This window comes from Acanthaster planci, unplaced genomic scaffold (genome assembly GCF_054643075.1).
Source record: "Acanthaster planci isolate LZ-2023a unplaced genomic scaffold, COTS_SCS Contig43, whole genome shotgun sequence".
Lineage (NCBI taxonomy): Eukaryota > Metazoa > Echinodermata > Asteroidea > Valvatida > Acanthasteridae > Acanthaster > Acanthaster planci.
In genome coordinates, this window is record NW_028257667.1 from 54599 (window position 1) to 80677 (window position 26079).

Consider the following 26079-nt stretch of genomic DNA (forward strand, 5'->3'; position numbering starts at 1 on the left):
ATAAGCGCCCTGCAAGTCTGTTGATGACACCCAAGCTGGAACGGGAACTGACCGCAGAACAGTATGGAGCGTCTCCATTCAAAATTTCTTTGGCTGGATGAAGACATTGAGTGGGTTCAAATTAAGGACCGGTCACCACTTCCCGGGTTCTTTATTTGGCATGAGAAAGAATGTTGACATGAATCCCTGTTGAGTGAAATCTGGTTGAACGGGTACAGTGATGCGCTTTTTCAGCAGAGCAACAATTTCTAACTCCATAGCCTGCCATTTGGATGGGTCTTTTTGGATTGGAGTCGGTCAGATCACACTGAGGCCCAGGAGCATTGAAGGAAGCAGGGCATGGTCATCCCCCACCTGAAGAGAGAGGCCAATGAGAATGAGAAGTCTGCAGTGGTCGGCAGGTTGGCGGGGGTAGTCTGGGCAAGGTGGCCTCTGTGATGCTGTTAGTGCCACCTTACAAGGAGGCTCAGCCGGTTAACGGAAGGAGATCTTGTGAGCACTGTTGATACGTTTGACCTCACTTTCCAAGAGGCTGACGAACTGGCCTGCGAATAGATCCTTGGCTAACAAGGGGAGACCTCTAAGTGCTAATTTTACCGATTCATGCTGGTTATTTATGGCTTCAATACAAGACTCCCAACGAGTCACCGTAGCTCAAAGAGAAACCCGAGTAAATTGTTGAAGGCCTGTAAGCAAGGTGTCATCAAGGCTATGAAAGGCAATGGTAACAAACTTGGGAGAGATGTCCGAGCCCATCTCACAAGCACGAGACCAGAATTCTGTCAAAAGGAGAAGGAAGAACATGCAGCGAATACCTTGAATACTTCAATATCCTTAAGTACTACCTCGAAACGCTGGAGAGTCTTGTCAGGAAAAGCGTTACTGGACTTTCTACTTCATGGATAAATCTTATCTTTAAGCACCTCGGGCACCGAAAGACACCGGTAGGTATCGTTATCACCCAGAGAAAAGTTGAAATTAGAGCGAGAACAATTGCTGCAGTACAAGGTCTTAGCTTTGGCGAGCTTGTCCATGGCCTCCATGCATGCACAGTCAAGAGGAAGCTCAGGGGAAAGAGAATAAGAAGATGATGACCCCGGAAGGCAACACATAAATGTAGGTTGAGTCTGATCTTCCACTGGAAGAGAAGGAGTTGGAAGTCCCAGAGTTGGAAGATCATTTCACGTTGGAGCAGGCAAAGGCGGGACTCAGCAGGAGAAAGATCATTTAAAGAAACAGGCTCCTCCTCATCAGGTGACTGGTACCAGGTCAGGTACCATGGGAGTATACCTCAGTAGACACCAGTCGAGAGGGCCGAGGGGACAAAGGAAGGTCCCACTGCCCCATGTAAGACTTTGAACGAACCAGGGCGGGAAATAAGGATCTCGATCAGGATGAGTAGAGGGTGGTTGGTGGGAGTAATGCTGAATAAGGGTCGAAATAGACTCCATAAGAGCCTGCAGTGTATCCTTGCTGGACGGAGAGCCCGATGATATCTTGGTCGTCTTCTTGGAAGATCACTCGGAAGAAGGAGAACGGCTAGGCCACTTACGCATCTGCCCCTTTACATCTCTTGACAACTGAGAAGAATCCTGGGTGGGAGAAAGAGCTGTAGGATTCTCCCGCTAAACCCAAATCGGAGAGCGACAAGTGGGTATGGCATCCCTTTGAAGGGGACCAGCAATGGAGGGTGGCTGAAAGCCCCAACGTACATTTAAGAGAAGGCCTAAGGGCTCAGAGCCTCTGGGTGAAAAACGGGCCAGAGAAACCACAGAGGGCCCAGTTCCTGTCACCAAGGTATGACTAGGATCTCAACCAGGATAGGAACGGGTAGGAACTGCCATTTCCTTGGCAGAAGTGGTTGGGCGAGAAGCCATAGCAAATCCCAACCAAAAATGAGGTCTGGAAACACCTGGAGAAATGTCCCACGATGTCGGGCGAGCCATGCCCGGTCAAACCCAACTGAAAGGTAGTAAAAATTCACGGCCACCGTTAATGACAGAGCTCAGCCAGCAACCACCGGCAAGAAACCATGCTGCGCGAGGTGCAAACAGCCTTGAAGAAAGGGCCAAGTAGTATGTGCTTAAATGGTAAGCCGCCACCGACCAGTGCCCACACCAAAGGGTGCTGATTCATTCCCAAAGCTGCCTGCATAAAGGGCGTACTTGCACACGCTCCAACCGTGAAGGAGCGGAAGTGGGCTAAATAGTTGTCTACGTAATGTCTTATGCCATCAGTGAGCATGGACCTAAATGACCGCACCACTGTTCTTACTAACCTGCAATCCCTGGCCCTTGAACAGGAGTGAAGGTCTTAAAGTCTCCCTCTGGAACTTGTATCTAAAACATAGAAAGGGAAATAAAATACAGAGAGAAAAAAGGGAAATACCGAGATCCAGGCGGAAAACAAATAGAACGACGATCCAGAACAAATACAAATTAATGAGACAACTGCTATTAGTATGTTTTTATGAGAAAACTAGTACAGTATATACATGAATGCCACAACTTGGGCGAATTAACAAAGGTATGTACAAAAATTAAATGCAACAAGCTGAGTACCATAGAAAACTCACTCAATTTATTTCAAAACCGATAAATCAGATATATGAAAGAGAGTGCCACCAGGTGAGAACCTAGCAACTAGGTCAAATACAATTTTGTCTGCCAACCTGCGCAAGACTGAAAAAAGAAAGGAACGGTTAAATCTATATGAAACAGGGAAAAAGGAACAGTGTTACCATTCACAAACAAACAGGTAGATAAAGTGATTTAGAAATGACAAAATTTCAAAACCGGAGCAACCACATCCAAACGTAATGGTGCTAAGAAAAAGAGGAAGAACATGGCGGCCGCCTTGGCAGGGGTCGAACGAGTGGGGGCACACTACTAGTGATCAAGAATTTAGCGAATAGAAGTGATGGACTTGGAAATATTGCATAGGTTTTTGGTAATCTGCGCAGGTTGCAGGCAGTAGACTGAATTGTCTGTCCCCTTCACCCTTGGCTTAACCCCTTCACGGCAGGATTATTCTGACCGCAATTGCTGAGCTGTGGTATGCCCTGAATGGAGGGCTTTGTCCATCAGCAGGCCCCATTGAACCAGCAGCTGCACGGTGAATAGACTGTATGTGTGGTATGCACTGATCCTCACACAATGGTGCGGTAGTAGCAGTCCTCCGTAGCGAAGGGGTTATGGGGGTTTTCTGGAGACAAGCATCGGAAAAGGTCCTTGGCAAGATATTTCAAATCTACTAATCTTGATATTTATTGGAATGTAACGTTCATCAGAAAAACACATGCATGTCTGTTCCTCATGGGGATGTACATGTAATACATGCAGTTATTTTCACAACTTTTTACAGCTTGTTTTCAAACTTGAAGGGAAAAAGCTACTCGGACTTGTCGTCAAAGAAATGGAAGGCATGTATATATTTGCATTTCTTTGCTTAAGATATTAAGATATATTTGTCAGGATTTGCATAATCCTGTATATTATGTATACAAACTCCAACCTACATGTACATGGCCCGCCAAATGAAGACAACTCAGTTTCAAAGCAGTGTGAGTAGGCATTTTACATGTAAGGTTGGATGACTTTATACATGTACAACGCCTAAAACTCTAGGTCAATATGTGAGACGAGATTTTATTTTCCAGGGTAAAAGACATGTTGTTAGTTCGTTTCTTAAAATTTGCAGCCATGGCTGGAATTGCATGAATAAAAAACTTAAAGTCAGAATAAGTGGAATTTCAGGAAGTACATTATCTGAACCCAATTGTGCAGATTGTTTTAATAGTTTGAATGTGTTCAGGCTTAAAGGTATTTTTTATTTAAAGGTATTTTTTTATGCGGTGTTCTGTTTCATAAGATTTTGCTGCCACAGTTGGAACTACATGAAATTGAATTGATAACACGTCCTGAATACATACAGACTTTTAATGGACTATTAAAACAAGGGTTCCATTCTTAATAATAGTAGATTAATTTAAAAACACAGTGCATGATGTTGGTCCCATACTTGAGGATGCCTCTGGATCTATTGTAGGAAGTACATGTAGATTCAAGTCAGTCATTTTGGAATGACCAAAGATGATTGCACAGTGTGAGACATTGTGTGTATATTCTTGCTCTCTGTAGCTGCTGACATCTCCATGCTTAGAGGAGGGAAAACATCCAAAAGAACCAAGGTACATGTAGATCTTTGCCTCAAGTGCTTTGAAGTAGTGCTTTTAGGGACCTTTATCCCCATGCACATACCTGTATGATGTCAGGTGAAGTTATCTTGGTGTTGGAGTGGTTACATAATGCAAACAAATAATTCTTGTATTAGTTGTTTTGCTGTTCCAACATGTACATCTCAGTAAGGATGAAGACTATTTACCAAGAAGAATGTAGTTCATGCCCACAGGTGTCACTGGAGGTGGGGTAACGGGGGCTGTTACAGCCCTCTCCCATTGGTTAGTTTTGTCGGCAAAATCATGGTCTGTCAGCAAAATAAAAAATAAAGAATGGAGAATGAAGATGAAAGGAATGGGGATACAGTACACTCGTTCTGCATCTTCAAACTTCATGTGGCACCCCCTCCCATTCAAAATAGTCAACAGATGCCCGTGTTTGTGCCATTTGTTTGCCGGAGGGCCACCACAATAAACATGATGATGACAGTTTTAATTGGGAGATCTTTATTCATGTGATTAGTATTCATTTGTTGTGTTCCTAGGTGTAGTATTCATTCGTTGTGTTCCTAGGTGTAGTATTCATTCGTTGTGTTCCTAGGTGTAGTATTCATTCGTTGTGTTCCTAGGTGTAGTATTCATTCGTTGTGTTCCTAGGTGTAGTATTCATTCGTTGTGTTCCTAGGTGTAGTATTCATTCGTTGTGTTCCTAGGTGTAGTATTCATTTGTTGTGTTCCTAGGTGTAGTATTCATTCGTTGTGTTCCTAGGTGTAGTATTCATTCGTTGTGTTCCTAGGTGTAGTATTCATTCGTTGTGTTCCTAGGTGTAGTATTCATTCGTTGTGTTCCTAGGTGTAGTATTCATTCGTTGTGTTCCTAGGTGTTATTGTGGAAGGAGCAGTTATCACACTTGATTTTATTGCATGTAATTCCAGTCAGACTATTTCCGTCCCCCAGAAAACATTGGGTTCCAACATTTACCAGAAATGTATGTCATGCATATACATGTACATGTATACTATCAATTTGTAGGTCTGAGCAAAAAAAATATTTTACTAAAGGGTTTAATGAGTCTGCCATGCATTATTTGCATGCATAGTTTATATGTGGCATGTACATGGTGTATGCGTATGCGATGTTGTGATATTTAGCTTGTTTCTTCGCCTTTCTATAGCATGTATTTGTTACACATACCTTAAATCAGTACATCTGTTTTCTCATGCTGTATAGGATGGTTTAAAACATTTAGAAGTGAGAAATACAGAAAAAATGGTTTTACATGTACATCTTAAAATGCGTAAATTACTTATTCACAGATTCTCCCTGAAAGCTTGAGGCTGTATAGTCTCACGTAATTGGCGCATTAATTACAGTAGGCATTGCTGTTGGATGCTTTACACATATTGGATTACTTTTGCTGTTGTATAATGTGTTTTCACTTGCTTGATTTGATTATAGATTAATCTTGGTATCAGCATGGCCAACACCCAGGTTCTATTTGAAAAGGCAGAAGGCTCCTCTATAAATCTAATAGGCAAATCAGTGGGGTAGGTACTTTAGTAATGGACTACATTTATGCCTTGCAAACATTTCTTAGAACTTTATTCTGTAAAACAAATACCAAAAAGAAAGAAATGACTTGTGTTGCATGTACTTTTCACGTGGATCAATTTATAGATTTTCAAGTGAGTTGTTGGCTTTGGTTCCAAATACATTTCCCCAAGTGAATTATTTGTCAGAAAGACTTCAGTGAAGCAATCCTTTTTTAAACCAAACTATTATATCGGTACATTTAAGGAAACCTACTTTACAATTTGACTGGTAAAGTCAACATAGTCCTGTCCAGGGATATAAATAAATGTATGTTTTATATGAGGCTAATGGTGTAGGTTTATAGACACACAGTTGTTCTCAACCAATTAAATCACAAGTCCAGGTACATGCAGGTTAAATAGCAATTATATGTTACTCGGCACATATTTGCAGATACATATACAAGTGACTGTACAAAAATTTATCAGAGGAAAAGTGTTATGAAAAACCTATTATGTAGATCTGAAAGAGACTGAAGGTACTTATCCTGCAGTTTATCCATTGTGATTTTGTTGTCAACTACCTCTAATATATTGATTTTGCCATACAGAGTAACTGTAATTTTTGCTAGGACTTAAAAGGTTAAATGATATAATTAAATATTAGCACTTTTTTCTGCCTATAATGTGAACAGAAGAGCTGCAGGAAGACAATCTATAATCAATCCTGACTGGGATTTCAAAAACATGGGAATTGGTGGTTTGGATAAGGTAAGTACTCGTATGACAAACCAACATGAATGTTTCTGTTTTTTTTACAACATCACCACAGCACTGAGATCCATAAAATTTTGTTTGATATTGTTATATACAGGGATCTTTGCTGTGTTGATGTTAATGCTGGTATTAAGAGGATGTCCAGTAGTTTTGGATGTAATTTTTTTCATAGTGTCACAGTATGGTATAGAAATTGTTTAAAAACGTCTGGATAGATTTCCTGTCAGTGTTAGAAAATCTGTGTGCATGAACCATGTGTAAAAATACCATTACAGTATGTGAGGTGTGGCAAAAGAAAGACTGTATTGGTATGACCATTGGTCAAACAAGGTACTACATATTCTCTCCTTGAAAATGTTCCCCCTGTAGTCAATACCCTTCAGCATTCTTGTCTTCCATGCCATGAACCACCCATCAAAGTTCTTCCTGATGGCCTTCAGCAAGCTGGTCACACACGTCTTGATGTTCTCTACAGTCTCAAAAGTACCGTCCTTTGAGGGTACTTTTCACCTTTGGAAAGAGCCAGACATCACAGTGTGCCAAATCTGGTGATTGCAGGGGAGGTTTCAGAGTTACAACCTACTTGTCTAGAAGACCGAGGTCCTATCTTCACTGATGACTGTTCAGAAATTCCGGGATGTCATTCAGCTGCTACAAAATGTGGAACAAGTCCATGCAGTGGGTGTTGTGGTTCCCAGAGAGCAACTTGGGCACCATCTTTTTGCACACCTTCTGTATGCCCAAGTTTTTTTACCAAGATAGTCCTCGCTTACTCTTAATTGAATACCATTTCCTTGGCAGTTATTTGTTCATCAATCTGCAATCCATCTGCAAAAACTCATCAATGCACTGGATGTTATCATTTGTGTTGATGGCTGTCAAGATTTCACCTCATTTTTGTGAGGCTGCTGAGTCATGTAATCAGCAGCTGCAGTCTTGTTTCTTTTTTGCCACACCTTGTATGTTTCATACAGAACAATAATAAACAGCGTCGTAGAAATAGTAAAATTACTTGTCTGCAAGCATTTTTAGCACTGCAGTACTCCCCTTTGCCTTACTTATGTACAAAGCTATAAGGAATACTAAATATGAATAAGGTTGTTTATACTTCTTCATACTGTAGATGCCTCTCCATGAACCTATATAAATCATCATACTTTGAAGTGACTGAAGAGTCATTTTTACTATCTTCACGAATGTTAGACACGAATTTGTGCTTTCAATTATGTTGATTTAGAGATGTTTTCAAACTCAACTTCTTCATCTTCTATTAAAAGATTTTGTTTAAAGGACTTGTTTGTGTTCACTCTATACTGCCACCATTACTAAGCGATTTGATACTGGGTTGAAATTGCAGAGATTGTACATTCTATCAATGGCTTTTCATTTAACAGGAATTTTCTGACATCTTCAGAAGAGCATTTGCTTCAAGAGTATTCCCTCCTGAATTTGTGGAACAAATTGGTAAGTAGATTGGCACTTCTTCCTCAGCTGCAAAGCAAAGCGTTGCTGTTTCATTGTAAGTAAATTATTTTGTGAATTACGCTTATTTTAGCAATACTTTCTGCACATTGAATTTCACATTTCTGTAATTTTTCTTGTTACCAGGCTTACATAAAACCTTTTTGCCTACACTGGTATTAGTGAGCTTTAAATTTCTTTTTTTATACTTAAAAGAGTAAAAGTACATATCAGTCTATATATTCATGCATGGCAGATGTCTGTAATAAGAATGAATGGTTTCTCAGAATTAATTTGTTTCTGAAATAACAGTTGCGCCCTGGCAGTTTAACCCTTTAGAGACCATGCTTTCCACAACGCCCAAAACTATGCGCCCAAAGGTACGACAAGTTTCATGATGTTTTCAACATTTTTATTCACATTGAAATATCACATTTTTTTGTATAAATACCACTTACTTTTATTTCGGAAATGACATGGGTAGTACACTACAAAAAATGTGGCACATTTTCTGTGGCAATGAGATGACCCGTACTATGACCTTTGACCTTTCAAATTGACCTACTTTGAATTTTCTTGGTTTTCAACTAAATTCTGAATTTTCGTGGAAAGCAATTGTGCAGTATATGATTTTTAATTGGAAAATCAACAAAATAAACATCAATATTGATTTTTCTGTTATAACTTGACCTGTCTTTTGACCTCTTGTGACCTTTGTCCCAAAAATATGGTTTGACATAAAGTGTTGTGGTGTTTTCTAATTTCAGGGGTTTTATACGTACACATGTCCTTTCCTTTAGTAATGTTGGGCTCAAGCAAATGCAAAATAAACTACAGCTTTGATAATCACTTAACCTTGTACCCATGACCTCTGACCACAAATTGACCTAGTGTTTTATTATCCAATTTAAAAAATTCCAATATCCATTGTCCAATTTGACCTTTCACCGCATATTTTCCATTGAAAATGTCAGTCAGTCTAGTTATATTTTTCATTTTGCACAATTTGTTTTTTCATGAGGCCACCTCAATAAAATTTTGACAAAGCTATGAGGTACACACATACATGTATACATGTATTTTATTTGCCGACTGCAGTTGTACATATTCAAGAAACTGTACAAATCATCAAACGTGTATGCAGTACCATCTTTTTCAATGGAAGTCCTAACTAGAATGACCATGGGAAACAGACTACACTGTTCATATTTGGACAGATTGTGTAACATACCATATCGCATGCAAAGCTAGTGGTCATGGTGGAGAAGTCCATGAAATTCCTAAAAGGAAGCCCCTTTCTTGCAGAAATAAACCTGGCACAAGGAGCATGCATAGTTGGTTTCAAAACAACAACCTGATTGTGGTCTGCGGGCCTTCATGGAGCAGGCTCGGCATGCCTTTTTCCGTCCCTTAAGACATACAAGTGAAAGTCCAGGGAGGATGTCTCACTGCAAAATTCCCATAACTTGGGTACCTGTCGATGTCCCTGAGACAGACCGCTTCTGAGAAAAGAAGTTATCAACTATCTGATGTATGAGTGCTAGTTTGAAGGCTTCAGGGAATACTTCTGTTTGTCAGCTGGCAATGGCATATGGGAGAGTGAATGCAGTATGTGTGCATTGACAGTGGCAATGTTGAGCAAACCCCACATGATATATTTCCACCATTTTTTGCCAGATCGACCAACATTATAATAAGCGTTGATCATTGTGGTCAACCCCTCCCATGTATTTATTACACATAAGCATATTTGGAATATGATGTACTTCAGTTTTGTTCTTTGTTCTAGTTTTTGACACATCCCCCCATCAATACTTGCACCTTTTTTCACCTTTCTTCAATTTTGCTTGGATGACCTGCTTTGGAAGATCTTTGCTATTTTGGCGAACAGTACCACTGTAAAATAAGCCATACTGCAAAAGATTCTCCAGTAGCCTTACCAAAGAAAAGAAATTGTCTGCATACACATGGCTGTTGGTATCTTGAAACTTTTGGGTTAGCTTTGTTACAACATCAAATCCAAGGCTATCTCTACTTTAATCGGTGTCTTTTCCTGTGTACACTTGAAAAGTAGAACAGTAGCCAGTTAACGAGTCGCAAAGACACTACAATTTGATGCCCCATTTCAATGGCTTCCTTGGCATGTATTGCTTCCATGCTAGCCTTCCATCAAACTGAATCATGGCCTCATCCAAAGACAGCTGTGCTCCAGGAGTGAAATTCTGATGAAAGTTCTTGCCAAAAGATGCTATTATTGTACCAATTTTGTACAGTTTGGCTGTGTCATCCTCTGCAATGGAATCACTGGGATGGAGGTAACGACTCAACTTTTCAAATATGTTTTGTGAGAACCATTGAGCAACATAATGATTATGCAGAACAGTGTCAGTACTCCAATAATCTCTGCCCTCTGGAAGCTTAGCAATACCCATCAACATGTTTGTGCCAATATATGCTTTTGTTTCATTGGCAGTTGTTGGGTACCATGTCTGAAGTGGCCAATCGATCAGCTTTGTTTGGATGTGCAGGTGGGCATTGAAAACAGCAAACTGATTTGTTGAGTCTGCAAGGTTTGTGGAGAAATCTTCACCAATCTCTTACAGAAGATAATCCAGTTTCGGGGCATCAAATGGTAGCTTTAATGTGGGACCTGATGAATCCTTGTAAACTGGGATTTCTCTTGATGGGATTGTCTCACTCCAATTACTCTGCTGTCCAGGCATGTGTCTTTTTTGCCTTGGGGTGACAGTGGAATGGGTTTCAGGTTGTGCAGCATCACTGTCATCGGAACTTGGAGCATTACCCATAGATTCCTCAGAATCTATACCATCATCTTCAGATCTCTTGGAAATGCAAAGACTCATACCTGATAAATTGCTCAAACTGGGATGAATATGATAGCTTCACCCCAAATCATGTCCTCCATGTAAACATTAGACACCATTATGAAAACAATTAGCTGTTTTGTTGTTCATCAGTTTGTGGTTATTCGGTCATCATCATCTCTTCCGAACTTTATTTTTCGTTTTAAAATGTAGCTCCCCATATATGGGCTAAATCTAAACCTAGCTGTAAAAATAATGAAGGAAAATAAGTGCCCGAAACGAAGAAATTTTATGCATCGGCCTGACAACATGCATCACGTCTGCTGAAGCTTGGGCTGAGCGTTAGCAACCAAATTGACTGCTGTAGTTTTAGCATCAATCAAAACAGAAATTACAAAACTAACCTGTGTCGAGACCTCAATATCAGAACTGTTGTCTGAATCATCCGATTTTTGGCAAGATTCTACAATTTCTTGAAGAATTGAGGCGGCATCAACACGCCTGCGGGCCGTCTTGGTACTGTTGATTCAACGTGCAGCGCAGGCTGTACAAGTACAGGAATTACTGTATGTGTAATAATGTAGATGATGCCGTACAAACGAGTCTGCGCATGAACAACCTGAATGAGTATTTCATGAAAAGACGACTCGCTGGTTCCGAACGTGAAAAACTTTGTAACTTTACAAAACAGCATATGTAAACTGGTACCTCATTTTAAAGCTCTATCATTGAACTTCAAATCAAGTTGTCAAACACAGCGCACCGGCGGGAAAGGGGAGAACATGGCAGCCGTCTGCGGCCGCTATGGTCGCATGGGTATCAGGCATTTGCGGCCACTCTGGTCACTAAAGGGTTAAAGGAATGTTTTCATTTTTTTCAAAGCTTGAATGTTGCTAAGTCTTGATCTGTACTGAGTCCACACAGGCTCATTCCGTAGTTGTGAGGACTACATGACTGTAGTGACCATGGGAGGCACACAAAAATGCCCCTAGTCTAGTAACCCCATTTCCTTGTAAAAGAAGCTTTTCTCTCAATAGCGTTGGCTAGAGCACATAATCAGACATTATCTAAACTTTAAAAGTTGTACAGTCTTTTGCAAAAGTTTAGGACCACCCATACAAAATGCATTAACCTGAAGAAAAAGCAACCTTAAACCAATCAATCATAGAACTTATGTTTTTTTTAATGTGTAACCTTAGTATCTTGGTTAAACAGCTAGTCCATTGCAGTCAACTTATCGAGACAGTCACTACATGTGCATATTTCCCTAGTGATCTATTGCTGTTTGCTAAATATTTTATCAACTGTAGTGTGCCCTCTATCGGTCCACCCCAGGTGTGGTCGCCACCATATTTGTCCTTCTTTTTCAGACTGCTTTTTACTTACGGACGTGTCTTTTCAACCTTCTCAATTTCATCAAGAGTTCCATGTCGCTAAAGCTGATCTGTGTAATCCTGATCAACTGTTAAGTATTGTACTGTATCATACTGTTATATCTTTTGTGCCACTGTTCTGTCACTCTTTTGTGAAAAGTTACATTTTAAGTTTGTTTTTATGGTACAACGTATATTTATCACTGTACCTGGTAACACTATTTGTAAGGTGCCCCCACTATTTGTATGGCTTGGCCGGTACAGTTCTTAGCCGAGTTAGGGCTTCCTTTTATATATTTTTACAGGTCCTTCCTGGCCCGCTTGTTATGATAATTTTTTCCCAGGCCAGTAGTCACCCATTATGGTGTTATTTACTAGTTGTGAGTCCTCTAGCCTGTATAAGGATTTTTCCATCCCTGGACTATCATGCACATTAGTCATTTTGTAAGTCCACCTTCATACCTCTACCCTCCATCAGACTCCACATCAAGAGCATAAAGGTGTGAAGCAGAAGAGGGCGAAACAGGGGCGGTTCCCCATCACTTTCTAGGGCTGCCCCATTGAAAGAGCCGAAGGAGTGCGGATCACTCACCACAGCCAGAACAGCCAAACCCACCAGTCTACTATACCATCAAGGCTCCCGCAGTATCACCAGCTCAGGTCCAGGACCCTCGGCACCAGCCACGTCGATTAGCCAGGTCACACAATCCTCACCACTCAGTGGCTTGCAACCTTAAACCAACCCACGGATGCTACCTTCAAGCCTACCTCTGTGTTGAATTTCTCCACAGGCTCTCCTGGCCACAAGAGACGTGAGCAATTGTCCTCCTCTTCAGCTGGGTCCCCCACCAAGACATCACACCCGTCCAAGCACCGGAACTCCGCCTCTCTCGCCACGGCTTTCCAGGCTCTTTTGTACATTCTCTCCAGCCTGCTCTTCAGTTCACCAAGTCGGACACAGTGGACTTTCTCTCCATCCCGCACCTCCTGTCAACTGAGCTGGAGTCTATCCTAACTGGACTAAGCATGGCTTTTCATCATAGCCTGCGCTGTACAGCCTTCCTGTCCCTTCTCGTGGAGTACATGTACCTCTCCTACACCTGTGAGAATATTTGCCCGTCCCCGTACCTTGCACCATTGCCCTTTGGGCCCTTGATAGGAACATCACTATGGTCTTTCAACAGTTTTCACATACAAATGTATGTCCTGCCTGATCACCTCTTCCCATCACTCCAACGCCATGGCAGCGATGCATATCCTGTACCCAGGGGACAAAGTTACTTGCAGAACCTTCCCCTCCCCAGCAAAGACCTTTTTGCAGGGCAGTTCACCGAGATGCTGCAATCTTAGGCCAAGCAGATAAGGCATCACACAAGATTTCATTCACAGAGCCTCCTCACCAGCTCGCCATGCTCCACCACCTAGGGCTGTTCTACCTGGTCGCCGGGGTCCCTGCTATACATTGAGCTCCTTTTATCCTTGACCACGCTACAGCTCCTCTTTCATGAGAGCACAGCCTTCTAGTGGGTCTCGTAAATCCAGCGCAAGTTCTGACCACATTCCCCGTTTATAAGGGGAATGTGGCCAATGACTCCATCAACTCGCTAGCGGCTCCCGCTCCCGGGTCTGTCAGGGGGCCGACTACGACTTTCATAGGGCTCTGGCAGGACATCACATCAGAGATGGATTCTCAAGATGATGTCCTTGGGCTACTTCCTCGAATTCATGCGCACTCTTCCGTCCGATCTATGCCTCCACCATGAACTCCACCCAATGCCAGACCCTGAAGTCAGAAATCAGCCCCCATCTTCAGAAACTAGCCACTGCCCCAGTCGCTCATCCATTCCGCAATGGGTTCGTTTCAACATCCTCACCCCGAAGAAGAAGCCGAACACCCGGTGCCCAATCCTCAACCTTAAGCCGCTGAATAGATTCATCCGCCCACAGTGCATGGAAACCTTGCAAAAAAGTCACCCAGTCTCTGCCCATCCTAGCCTGGTCCTCTACAGGGGATCTGAAGGTCGCGTACCTGCACATTCCCAACCATCCCAAAGACCAGAAGTTCCTCCACTTCATCTACCATGGCCAAACGTTCAAATATGTGGTATTTTATATGAGACTAAAGGGCATTAACATACTATAATTTCAGTCAACAGAATTTGACAATAACCTTTTCTAATCATCAGTTATTTATTGTTCACAAAAACAGGTGCACAGCATGTCAAAGGAATTCTGCTCTATGGTCCACCTGGTAAGTTTCTTGTGCCAGCACAACTTCCCTTTCATGGCACACTAATATTTGAAATATGTGTTTCATACACACACATCCACACACTAACTCACACAGTGCCGATTGAAAATTGACAATTGCTTGGTGTGTTGCTAGTTTTGAAACTATAATATTTGACCCTCACTGTGAAAAGGAATAATACATTTAAGTTGCAAGAGCTGCTTTTGAGGTACATAATTTTAAAAGAGTCTTGCAATATGGAAATTAATAGGACCATCATCAGTTTTAACCCACACGATACTCATTTTTAATCAGGATGCCAAAATGGCTGCTGTATCAAAACCAAAAATGCTCAGCTCTCTCTTTTTGATGTAACCTGAAACAAAACAACTGAAAAGATGGCCTTATGAAAATAATATCAAAGTATTTATAAGGCGTGCAGTATCTCACAGTTTCTGTACTTCAAAGGCACCAATATATTATCATTGTCCCTGCACAGTAGTTGGGCTCACAACATCCTGAAATCATCTCATCTCCCCCAGGAGAATACTAGCCTGATGCTGCCATATCAGGTACAAACGGCTAAACATAACCATATCTGCCCTAGGTACCCATTTACTCCTGGGTGGAGAGAGGCAAGTAAGAGTAAAATGATTTGCCCAAGATCACAACATGCTGATTTGAGCCCCTAACCCTATGATCAGAAGCTACAAATCCTGACCACTTGGCCACATACCCCCTTATGACTCATCTTTACACAGCAGGTTACATAATGTAGAAATATACTCTTAGTCCTTTCACACAAATACGCAAGTATAGTACACCGCTCTGTTAAAGGTTAACAAAAATTGAAAACATTTAGTTCATGCTTGCAATAGACCACATTGTGTTTAATGTAGCTTGGCTCACTGGCAAATACTGTCTTGGTTCAAGGTATAAATTAAAAGATACAGTCCTAACTACCACAGTGTTTGCCTGTGGGCCAAGCTACATCAAACACAACGTGGTCTATTGCAAGCGTGCGATACTGCACGGACTGTGTGCAATCATGCATTGTACATGTACATAGTACATGTCAGCGTTCTGCCAATTAGTCATCCAATCAGCCTGGGAGCGCGAATGGCCAAAAGGGGATTTTTTTGGGCCAGGAAACTCAGGATCTTTTTATTCATTTTGGAGTAACGATTTAATGGGGTAAACATTGCATTTATGATGTTTTTGAAATGGTTATGTATTTATTGTTATTTTAAAAATACTTCACATGAACTAAAAATATGTTTTCAATTTCTGTTAACCTTCAAGGTTGTTAGCACTAATCACAGCATGCAAAATGTTCAATGCCATATACATGTATGTGTAGATTGTGGCATTTCTTGAAAGCAAAAAGCATGGCTTTACTACTAATAAACAGGGCATGATAAAGAAGATCAAAGAGTACTTATGATACCAGGAAACCTGCAGGCCAAGGGTTCAGTGACTAAAGCAGGAAAATAACCCTACATTAGAGCAAAGTATTTCTAGGTAAAATTTTAAACCATAATAGGTTTCAACAGCTTAACCATTTTTGTCATTTTGATATCAGCAAAATAACAAAAATGGAAACCAGTGATGTACTACTGGTATTAAGCAATGCATGCAAAGATCACAAGACTCAACAAATGTATTATAAGAAAGAAATGTAGAAAATAGTTGCAACTCAAACATAGCCAATGCACACCATGGAAAAAATAACAAACCAATTATAATTGTTTCTCTCCAGGAACTGGGAAAACATTGATGGCCCGAACAATAGGAAAAATGCTAAATTCAAGACCACCCCAGATTGTAAATGGGCCAGAAATTCTCAACAAATTTGTTGGAGAATCTGAAGCAAACATCCGAAAGCTGTTCAGTGCTGCAGAAGATGAACAAAAGAGGGTTGGTAGACATCATTTCAGTATATGCATGGTATATAAATAATGAATGTTTATGTGTGCAGTAGAATGAATTATTGCATGAACTTAGATTCAATGTTCCATTCCATGCAATGAAACCAAGTGGAATAAACATTCACTGCAACTAATCTTAATCAAGGTAATATGTTAATTATGTGTACTCAGTGGAATACTGCTATAATTAACATGACAGGGTCTGTACGAAATGTCCAGTACAGCAGTCGTTCCGTATAGCAATTTTCAGTAAAAGGTACACCATCTGTTCTGAACTCTAACTGATTCAAATGTGTGGCATGCATTGCATTCATTGTTTGGCATAAAATCTGAGAAAACATGTTTTTCTTAGAGGTGCTGTTTAAGTAACAAATGGTAGGGTCTATCTGCGCAATCATTTTCTGTGTTTGTTATTTTTTGAGCTCAATTCTCCTGCTTTTTTAGTAATTTCATGCCAGTTTTTTTGCACTAGAGTCACCAGTGTTGCATACACATATTTAGCATCTAGTTTACTTTGCAGTATTGGATACATGCACATTACATGCAATGTAGGCTCCCCAGGAACAATACAAACCATGCCACATATAGGCCCTTGTTCCATTGTTAGCGCAATTTTCCTTTTAGTAATTTTCATCAGTTTTAAATGTGTTTCGTTTGTTTAAAGCAAACTTGTAATGTTCACTAAAAATGCACAGAAAATTCCGGAGCCAAGGGAGATGTTTTATACATCCAGATGCTCAGTGCAGAGGTGTTTGTTATAGCGGCGTTCCACTGCATGTCAAAAACAGATGCTAAACTACTGCTTTTTGATTTTTGTATATACTTAATCTGAATAATTACGTCGTTTTTTCTTTTCATTGCAGTGTGGAGTCAACAGTGGACTTCATATTATCATCTTTGATGAGATTGATGCAATCTGTAAACAGCGTGGCACAATGGTAAATAATCAGTCTTCCCAATACATGCGTTTCACAATAGTGCGCCTCCAAGAGTTTGCAACACACTGGCTGATCATAATGAGCGAAATCTGTCAATCCAATGCGTGTTTGGAAAGTATTGACAGATTTTGCACATTGTGATTGGCCAGTGTATTGCAAACTCTTGGAGGCGCACTATTGTGATATGCCTGTATTGCTGGACGAAAGCTTGAAATAACAAGAAAAATGGTACAGGAGATGCAGGCTGCATCACCATTGAAGGATTTCAAGATCAGCGTTACTGAATAGATCACTTGTGCAAGGAAGAAAATACCAAATTTAATATAAATTATTGTTAATTGGGACAAGTTCCAAACAGGAATATTAGACTGATATTAAGTAAATATTCCAATGTTCCTATTTTGATGTCATTTTAAAAAATACTGAATCATAATTTTTTAACTTCAGGCACAATATTTTCGAACAGAATATTTTTTTTCTTGTAGAGTGGCAGCACTGGAGTTCATGATACAGTGGTCAACCAGCTTCTTGCCAAAATAGATGGAGTGGAACAACTCAATAACATTCTCATCATCGGTAAATTATGTTCCATTTAAATGGTCTGTTTGATGATTTATTGTTTATTAAACAATTTAACAACTATTTTTGGTTAACTACAGTTTAACCACTTCGTGCCGGGGGCTCCGGTAACGGAGCCATAGGCCTTATATTTGGGGCCGGGGACTCCGAGATCGGAACTTTACTATAAAAAAAAAAAGTTGCTGGGCGTTTCCTAAAAAAGTTTGGGGCTGTCAGTTAAAAAGTTTAGGCCATCATTGGCCGGTGAATTGTGACTTTTTTATAGCCGGGGTGACCGAACTTCTTTTATAGCCGGGGTGACCGAACTTCTTTTATAGCCGGGGTGACCGAACTTATCAAAGCCTTGAATAAAAGTACGAGCTCCTGAGAGCTGCTGGGCCCTGCCAATCAATCCCTGTATTCTTTCAGCGCAGAGCGCTGCAATTAGCGAAGGTAATCCGTGTATTGTTTAGCAGAGCGCATTTGTTCCCGCGGCCGGGCGCTCGCAGGGGATTATCGCTGCACTGCACCGAAGACAAAGCGCGGGCTGTGCGGGCTCATTATGCACCTGCGCCCCATGAATGACCCGGCCCGGGCGCTGCTGGCCCTTGCCACGTTGACTGACAGGGCACGGCCCTCGCTGCTTGAGAATAAAAACGCCTTGCAGTGTTCGCGTGTGTTCATATTGGGTATCGTGTTATTTAGAGTACAGACAACATGGCTGAAGTTATATCCGGAGAGTCGAGTTCTTCCAGCGAAAGCGAGTTTTATCTGAGTTCAGACGAAGTTTCTTCGTCTTTTTCATCACCGCCGTCACCTGTTCAAGTACAGTCAAGTACAGAAATTGACAGTGATGTACCCTTGGCGGTATATGCCAAGCGCAAGAGACAGTCCCGTACACAGACCGCCGCGTCGACCAGCAGCAGTGCCGCACCGTTCCAGTGGACAGATGAAGACAGTACACCGCTGAAGTACGGCTTCACCGGTAATGGTGGTGCCGTCGACCCCCGCCTGCATCGCAGCTCGACCTGCAGTGAAGCCTTTGAACTGTTTTTTGACGATGTTCTCTACAAAAAGATAGTGCAAGAGAGCAACCGGTATGCCGTGCAGAGGCCCGCTACGACATCGGCGCACATGCGATCATGGACTGATCTGAACATTAGAGAACTGAAGGCCTTTCTGGGCCTTTGCATAATGACGGGCATTGCGAAGCACCCCACCCTTCATAGCTTCTGGTCCACCGACCCACTACTGAAGATGAGCCTATTCCCGTCCGTCATGCCCCGAGATCGCTTCCTTGCCATCCTGCAGTCCCTGCACTTCAACGATAACACCGCCATGCCAGATGACTGCACCGACCGCCTCTTCAAAGTGCGCCCAGTCGTCGACCATCTTGCTCAGAAGTTTGCCACTGTCTATGTTCCTCAACGGGACATTTCCGTCGACGACTCCCTGCTGAAGTTTTACGGGCGTCTCCGCTTCGCTACCTACAACCCCAGAAAGAGGGCCCGCTTCGGCATCAAGATGTACAAGTTGTGCCAGAGCACCGGGAGTGCCGCTGGGTACTGCTACAACTTCAAAATCTACACCGGCCAAAGTAGAGGAGACCTCCCAGCAACTACACAAGTGGTGATGGACCTGGTGAACGACCTAAGTGGTAAGGGCTACAACCTTGCCCTCGACCGGGCCTTCAGCAGTCCCGATTTGTTTCGACGACTTCACAACCAGAAGTTCAACGTCGTCGGCACCGTCATGGGGAACAGAAAAGGGATGCCGAAAGACCTGCAGTTCGTCAAGCTGAAGCGGGGCGAAACAGCGTCCCGGTCGGCCGACCTGGGTGTCAGCGGTTCTCTCCTGGCCATGGTGTGGCGAGACAAGCGCAACATCCGTATGCTCTCCACCATGCATACGGCAGACATCCGTGGCACCGGCAAGCAAGACAGGACAGGGCAGGAAAAGCAGAAACCGACCTGTGTCATCGAGTACAACGCCCTGATGGGGGGCGTTGACAAGAGCGACCAACTAGCGGCAAATCATCGAGCAACTCGTAAGTCCCTCAAGTGGTACAAGAAGCTCTTCTTCTACCTGCTCGACTTGACGCTGGTGAACACCTACGCCGTGTACCTGGCCGTTGGTCACCGCCTCTCCTTCCTCGACTACCGCTTGGGTCTTGTCCGTGAGCTGCTGTTCGACGAGCCCTTGCCCGAGTACCGCCCTCAGCACGATACTCCACCAGTCAGCAACTCCCGCTTTGTCGGCCGACACTTCCCCGTGGACTTCGAGAGGACCAGCTATGGCGACTTCCGCTACCGGCGGTGTGTCCTCTGCGCTTCCCGTGGTCTGCGAAAGAAGACGCACTTCGAGTGCGACACGTGCCACCAGCCCCTCTGCGTCGCCCCCTGCTTCAAGGAGTACCACACTGTCCACTAATTGACACTTTGAACATTTATTTTCATGGACATTTTCATTGACATTATATTTTGCGTTTTTCATGTGTTTTGACTTGATGCCCCACTTATCTAGTAGAAAACAATATGTCATTTCTGGTGGTTTTACTAGGTGGTCATAGTTTCAACCTTTGAAAAAAATGACAAAAAAGACAAAGTTTCTGGAACGTACTGCTTTGAGGATGTAGTATTTTCATCTCTTGAAAAAGTGGCACATTTCCTTGTAATGGTTTTACTAGGTGGTCATAGTTTCAACCTTTGAAAAAAATGACAAAAAAGACAAAGTTTCTGGAACGTACTGCTTTGAGGATGTAGTATTTTCATCTCTTGAAAAAGTGGCACATTTCCTTGTAATGGTTTTACTAGGTGGTCATGTTTTCAACCTTTGAAAAAAATGACAAAAAAGACAAAGTTTCTGGAACGTACTGCTTTGAGGATGTAGTATTTTCATCTCTTGAAAAAGTGGCACATTTCCTTGTAATGGTTTTACTAGGTGGTCATGTTTTCAACCTTTGAAAAAAATGACAAAAAAGACAAAGTTTCTGGAACGTACTGCTTTGAGGATGTAGTATTTTCATCTCTTGAAAAAGTGGCACATTTCCTTGTAATGGTTTTACTAGGTGGTCATAGTTTCAACCTTTGAAAAAAATGACAAAAAAGACAAAGTTTCTGGAACGTACTGCTTTGAGGATGTAGTATTTTCATCTCTTGAAAAAGTGGCACATTTCCTTGTAATGGTTTTACTAGGTGGTCATGTTTTCAACCTTTGAAAAAAATGACAAAAAAGACAAAGTTTCTGGAACGTACTGCTTTGAGGATGTAGTATTTTCATCTCTTGAAAAAGTGGCACATTTCCTTGTAATGGTTTTACTAGGTGGTCATGTTTTCAACCTTTGAAAAAAATGACAAAGACAAAGTTTCTGGAACGTACTGCTTTGAGGATGTAGTATTTTCATCTCTTGAAAAAGTGGCACATTTCCTTGTAATTGTTTTACTAGGTGGTCATAGTTTCAACCTTTGAAAAAAATGACAAAGACAAAGTTTCTGGAACGTACTGCTTTGAGGATGTAGTATTTTCATCTCTTGAAAAAGTGGCACATTTCCTTGTAATGGTTTTACTAGGTGGTCATAGTTTCAACCTTTGAAAAAAATGACAAAGACAAAGTTTCTGGAACGTACTGCTTTGAGGATGTAGTATTTTCATCTCTTGAAAAAGTGGCACATTTCCTTGTAATGGTTTTACTAGGTGGTCATAGTTTCAACCTTTGAAAAAAATGACAAAAAAGACAAAGTTTCTGGAACGTACTGCTTTGAGGATGTAGTATTTTCATCTCTTGAAAAAGTGGCACATTTCCTTGTAATGGTTTTACTAGGTGGTCATGTTTTCAACCTTTGAAAAAAATGACAAAAAAGACAAAGTTTCTGGAACGTACTGCTTTGAGGATGTAGTATTTTCATCTCTTGAAAAAGTGGCACATTTCCTTGTAATGGTTTTACTAGGTGGTCATAGTTTCAACCTTTGAAAAAAATGACGAAAAATACAAAGTTTCTGGAACGTACTGCTTTGAGGATGTAGTATTTTCATCTCTTGAAAAAGTGGCACATTTCCTTGTAATGGTTTTACTAGGTGGTCATGTTTTCAGCCTTTGAAAAAAATGACGAAAAAGACAAAGTTTCTGGAACGTACTGCTTTGAGGATGTAGTATTTTCATCTCTTGAAAAAGTGGCACATTTCCTTGTAATGGTTTTACTAGGTGGTCATGTTTTCAGCCTTTGAAAAAAATGACGAAAAAGACAAAGTTTCTGGAACGTACTGCTTTGAGGATGTAGTATTTTCATCTCTTGAAAAAGTGGCACATTTCCTTGTAATGGTTTTACTAGGTGGTCATGTTTTCAGCATGTGAAAAAAATGACAAAAAAGACAAAGTTTCTGGAACGTACTGCTTTGAGGATGTAGTATTTTCATCTCTTGAAAAAGTGGCACATTTCCTTGTAATGGTTTTACTAGGTGGTCATGTTTTCAGCCTTTGAAAAAAATGACGAAAAAGACAAAGTTTCTGGAACGTACTGCTTTGAGGATGTAGTATTTTCATCTCTTGAAAAAGTGGCACATTTCCTTGTAATGGTTTTACTAGGTGGTCATGTTTTCAGCATGTGAAAAAAATGACAAAAAAGACAAAGTTTCTGGAAAGTACTTTTTATTCCTTGCACCGGTGTTTGATTTTTATTCGATGAGAAAGAGTTGAAATTTATTTTACTACTTTTATGAGTTCGACTACTTCAATGAGAAAAGAAAACACAAGAGAAATGACAAGAAAATAAGAGAAAAAGAAGTTCTCTCCAAATATTTGTCTGTGTGTATTTCTATGTGTACTTTATTTTATTGGTTTCTAAATTTTACTTGAAATGGTTTGGGAAATAAAGTTTGGGAAGGGAATATCTTACACTACGGGAGGGAAAATGAACAAGTTGGGAGATAAAATATGAGAGTGGTTTGGGGGGGTATAAGTTTGGTAGATGGGAAAATATATAACAGAAAATAACCCCAATAGCTTCAAAAAATAGCGATAGTTACACGCAGCAGCGCCACGAAAAAGACACACTTTTAGACCCCTTTTTTACAGCATGAATTCATTTGTCCGTCATTGCCCGCACTCACTGAACAGTTGACAAAGCCCAGTGCACGTGCACAGCTTCCCATTCACTCAAGCCCAGTGCACGTGCACAGCTTCCCATTCACTCACCGCATAATACACGCTGGGGTCTTGACCGTCAATCGCTCTGCATAGCAACACGGCAGCATAGCAACGCACTGGGCCAAGGCCCGGAACAAACGAGCCCTTATGTAACGCACACAATGGGGGCTCTACACAGAGCGGGCGGCGTGGCCGCAAAACCGAAGGGTCAATGGAGGTTGCTTGTGAGGGCTAGACTCGCCACGGGACACCCACTTTATGGGGTTTAGGCGTTCAGAAAAAAAAGATATGAATTTTTGAAGATTTTTGAAAAACGAAAATATGAAAAAAGAGCCCGGCAGCGCATATAACGGTTAAAAAAAAGCACCCGGCAGCAAGTGGTTAAAGGGCTCATCTTCATGCATTTATAAGGTCCCATGCTTTTTTGGACAACTTAGGATGTTGTTCTTTCTACAAAGACACCATTTCACTTCAGGCTTTACCATTTACATTGTGAACTCAACTTTAGCCGTCTAAAATATGTGAGGGTTAATCACTGGTTTTCTCCCATCTAAGAAAACTTAACTTTGCATGTGTATCTTGTGAAGTTTTAAAGACAATGTTGCTCACACACATGCATATTGATGTGTAAATGAAAAATTTTATCTTTCATGAGCTGACACACATTCACGTTGTGGACACATAGGCTTGAATGTTTGTGCACCAATTCAATCTTGAAATGGTCCCAACCAGCCTCACCCTGCTTTGCCTGTGAGGGGATACCTTAGGGAGACTTAAGTAAAATACATCAAAGTGCAAACCTAGTGAAATAGGGAAAATTATCTCCATTTATTCTATTTGTCTGAAAGGGGCGCTGCAATGTATATTTTTTTCTAGCACAAACCTTCATAATTCTCCTTTGTGTCTCAGTTAACCTCATTTTTAATTCCTGTCACACTATTTTAAAGGGTATTTTACTGCCTTGTGGTTTTTATACCAATGAGATTTTTATATGCGAGAGCAAAACTGATGTCATTGCAAGAAAAAAATCTCAAAGTTAAATTGGTTTGTGAACAAGAAATTTCACTTACCTATTTTTTGGACTACATTGCAAAAGCCTGTGAGTATCCCTTTTTCAGAAATGTTTTAATGAGTAAATTGATGGCTCGCAATTGGAGCACACAAACCTATCAACTTGACACATTTTTCCTGAATGACATCACAGCAACAGTACCTGCAGTTCCCTTAGAAACAATGGAAGAATGTGAAAGTATGAAAAAGTGCTAACATTTCAACAAGCATAACCTAACAGGGATGTCAAATAGTTTAATGTATAAGAGTATAATGCAGAAAAAGTGTGTCTAAGAAAATTCATCTAAGCTTCATGTACCTTTAAAGATTAGTGTAAAATGTATGTATTTTCAGTTTCTGTGGAGTAGAAAACATCCATGTACACAGCTGTGATTAATAGTTTACATACACTCAAACTGTACCTGTTTAATGTTTATTAACAAGTCTTAAGACTAATCTACCGGCAGCCATTCCTTTGCTACAGCTGATAAATCTTTGTATCTATAGTTTGTGTTTTCAGGTTGATGCAAATTAAGTGGCTGTGTCAGCTGATCAGCTGCAGAAAAGGAATGATTACTAAAATTGGCATAATCATAAAATTTGCACTTAAACACTTTTAAGTCCAAGTGCATGCATACTGTTGACCACAACTGTATATCCAATCATATCACTTACTTTGCACTCAGCTATCTGTTTTGATTTGTGTGTGATTGAGTTTGATTGTCAGATGCTCGTTATTATGGCTGTTGTTTGTGATGTTAGTAAAATGTCTTCTTTGTTCTGAATACTTAATTGTTTGTGGTTGAGGCAGCAGTGACGGTGAAATGTCTGTGGTAGGTTTTTGTGTTTTACTTCATATTTATACTTGTTTTAAAATGTTTTTTATTACCCTTCTTGAAATTTTTTTAATGGTTTTAAATGAGCTTTTACAACAGAAAATTTCCATTTTAATGGACAATAACACTAAAACTGAACTGAAACTGAGCTGAACTTCGGTCATTTCTGAAAATTGCAGGTATGACAAACAGACGTGATCTTATTGATGAAGCATTGCTGCGACCAGGGCGTTTGGAGGTTCAAATGGAAATTGGTATGTAGACAGTATGCCCTCCAGAATATACAGCGATACTGAGAAAGTGCTTCTTTGTTAGAACAAAAAATCATTAAAAATGTTGCATTAATGCAAGCTCCCTTTATGTGGAACATGAGCTTGATCATATCCTTGAAGAATTCTTACAAAGTCCAATAGTGCACATACATCAAGGCATAAAAAAATCAACCAATGATCAACTGGATAAATGATCTTATCTCTCAAGTTCCTAGTTATAGTTTGGTTGGGTTACAGTGAATGGGTTGTCTAGATAGCAATATTAAATATTATTGTTAATATTATTTAAAACGTATCTTTCCATTCCACTGTAAAGACACTACTTTGAACTGTTGTACATTGCCTGTTGTTGTTTCTTACAAACTGTACAATCTGTGGAGCTTTTATGTAATTGTAGTTACGTAATCTACAAAGTAAGACATTCAAATGTGTGATTGATTTTTACATAGGTCTTCCTAATGAGGAAGGAAGGTTGCAGATTCTGGATATTTATGTTTCCAAAATGCGTGAGAACAAGAAACTAGCAGCTGATGTTAACCTTGAGGAGCTTGCTTCACAAACCAAGAACTTCAGTGGGGCAGAAATTGCTGGACTAGTCAGGGCATCGCAGTCTCTTGCAATGAATAGGATGATTAAGGTATAATACTGATTTTGGATAATTTCTGTAACATCAACCTTGCAAAGCATTCCTGTTACAAAACACTGTAGTAAATTGGTCACATCAGCATTTCAGTGCGACAATTTTTGTAAATCTTGTTTCTTTAGAGGCAAAGGAAACTGGTTTCTCTTAGTTCACTCATTGTCAGCATGAAGTAAGCTGGTATTTTACTGGTGTAAGTTTTTCAAGCTGCCCTCACTGGCCAGTAATGAAAACTTTGCTCCAAATGTATTGATTGTGCACTTACTTAAAAACTACAGTAATGAATAACCAGCTCTGACTGACTTTATACACTTAACTAAATGTTAAATCTCCCAAAT

General features: G+C 40.8%; 1 protein-coding gene across 1 annotated transcript in view; it reads left to right on the forward strand.

Moving 5' to 3' along the window:
- Positions 1-26079, forward strand: part of LOC147795379 (vesicle-fusing ATPase-like) — a 62712-nt gene that overhangs the window by 22043 nt on the left and 14590 nt on the right. Inside the window, exons 7-17 of the mRNA XM_087131976.1 lie at positions 3364-3421; positions 4140-4189; positions 5637-5725; positions 6406-6481; positions 7882-7951; positions 14356-14397; positions 16136-16293; positions 17168-17242; positions 17728-17818; positions 25009-25083; positions 25551-25738. Of these exons, the coding sequence (XP_086988102.1) occupies positions 3364-3421; positions 4140-4189; positions 5637-5725; positions 6406-6481; positions 7882-7951; positions 14356-14397; positions 16136-16293; positions 17168-17242; positions 17728-17818; positions 25009-25083; positions 25551-25738 (972 nt within the window). The remainder of the gene's footprint in view (positions 1-3363; positions 3422-4139; positions 4190-5636; positions 5726-6405; positions 6482-7881; positions 7952-14355; positions 14398-16135; positions 16294-17167; positions 17243-17727; positions 17819-25008; positions 25084-25550; positions 25739-26079) is intronic.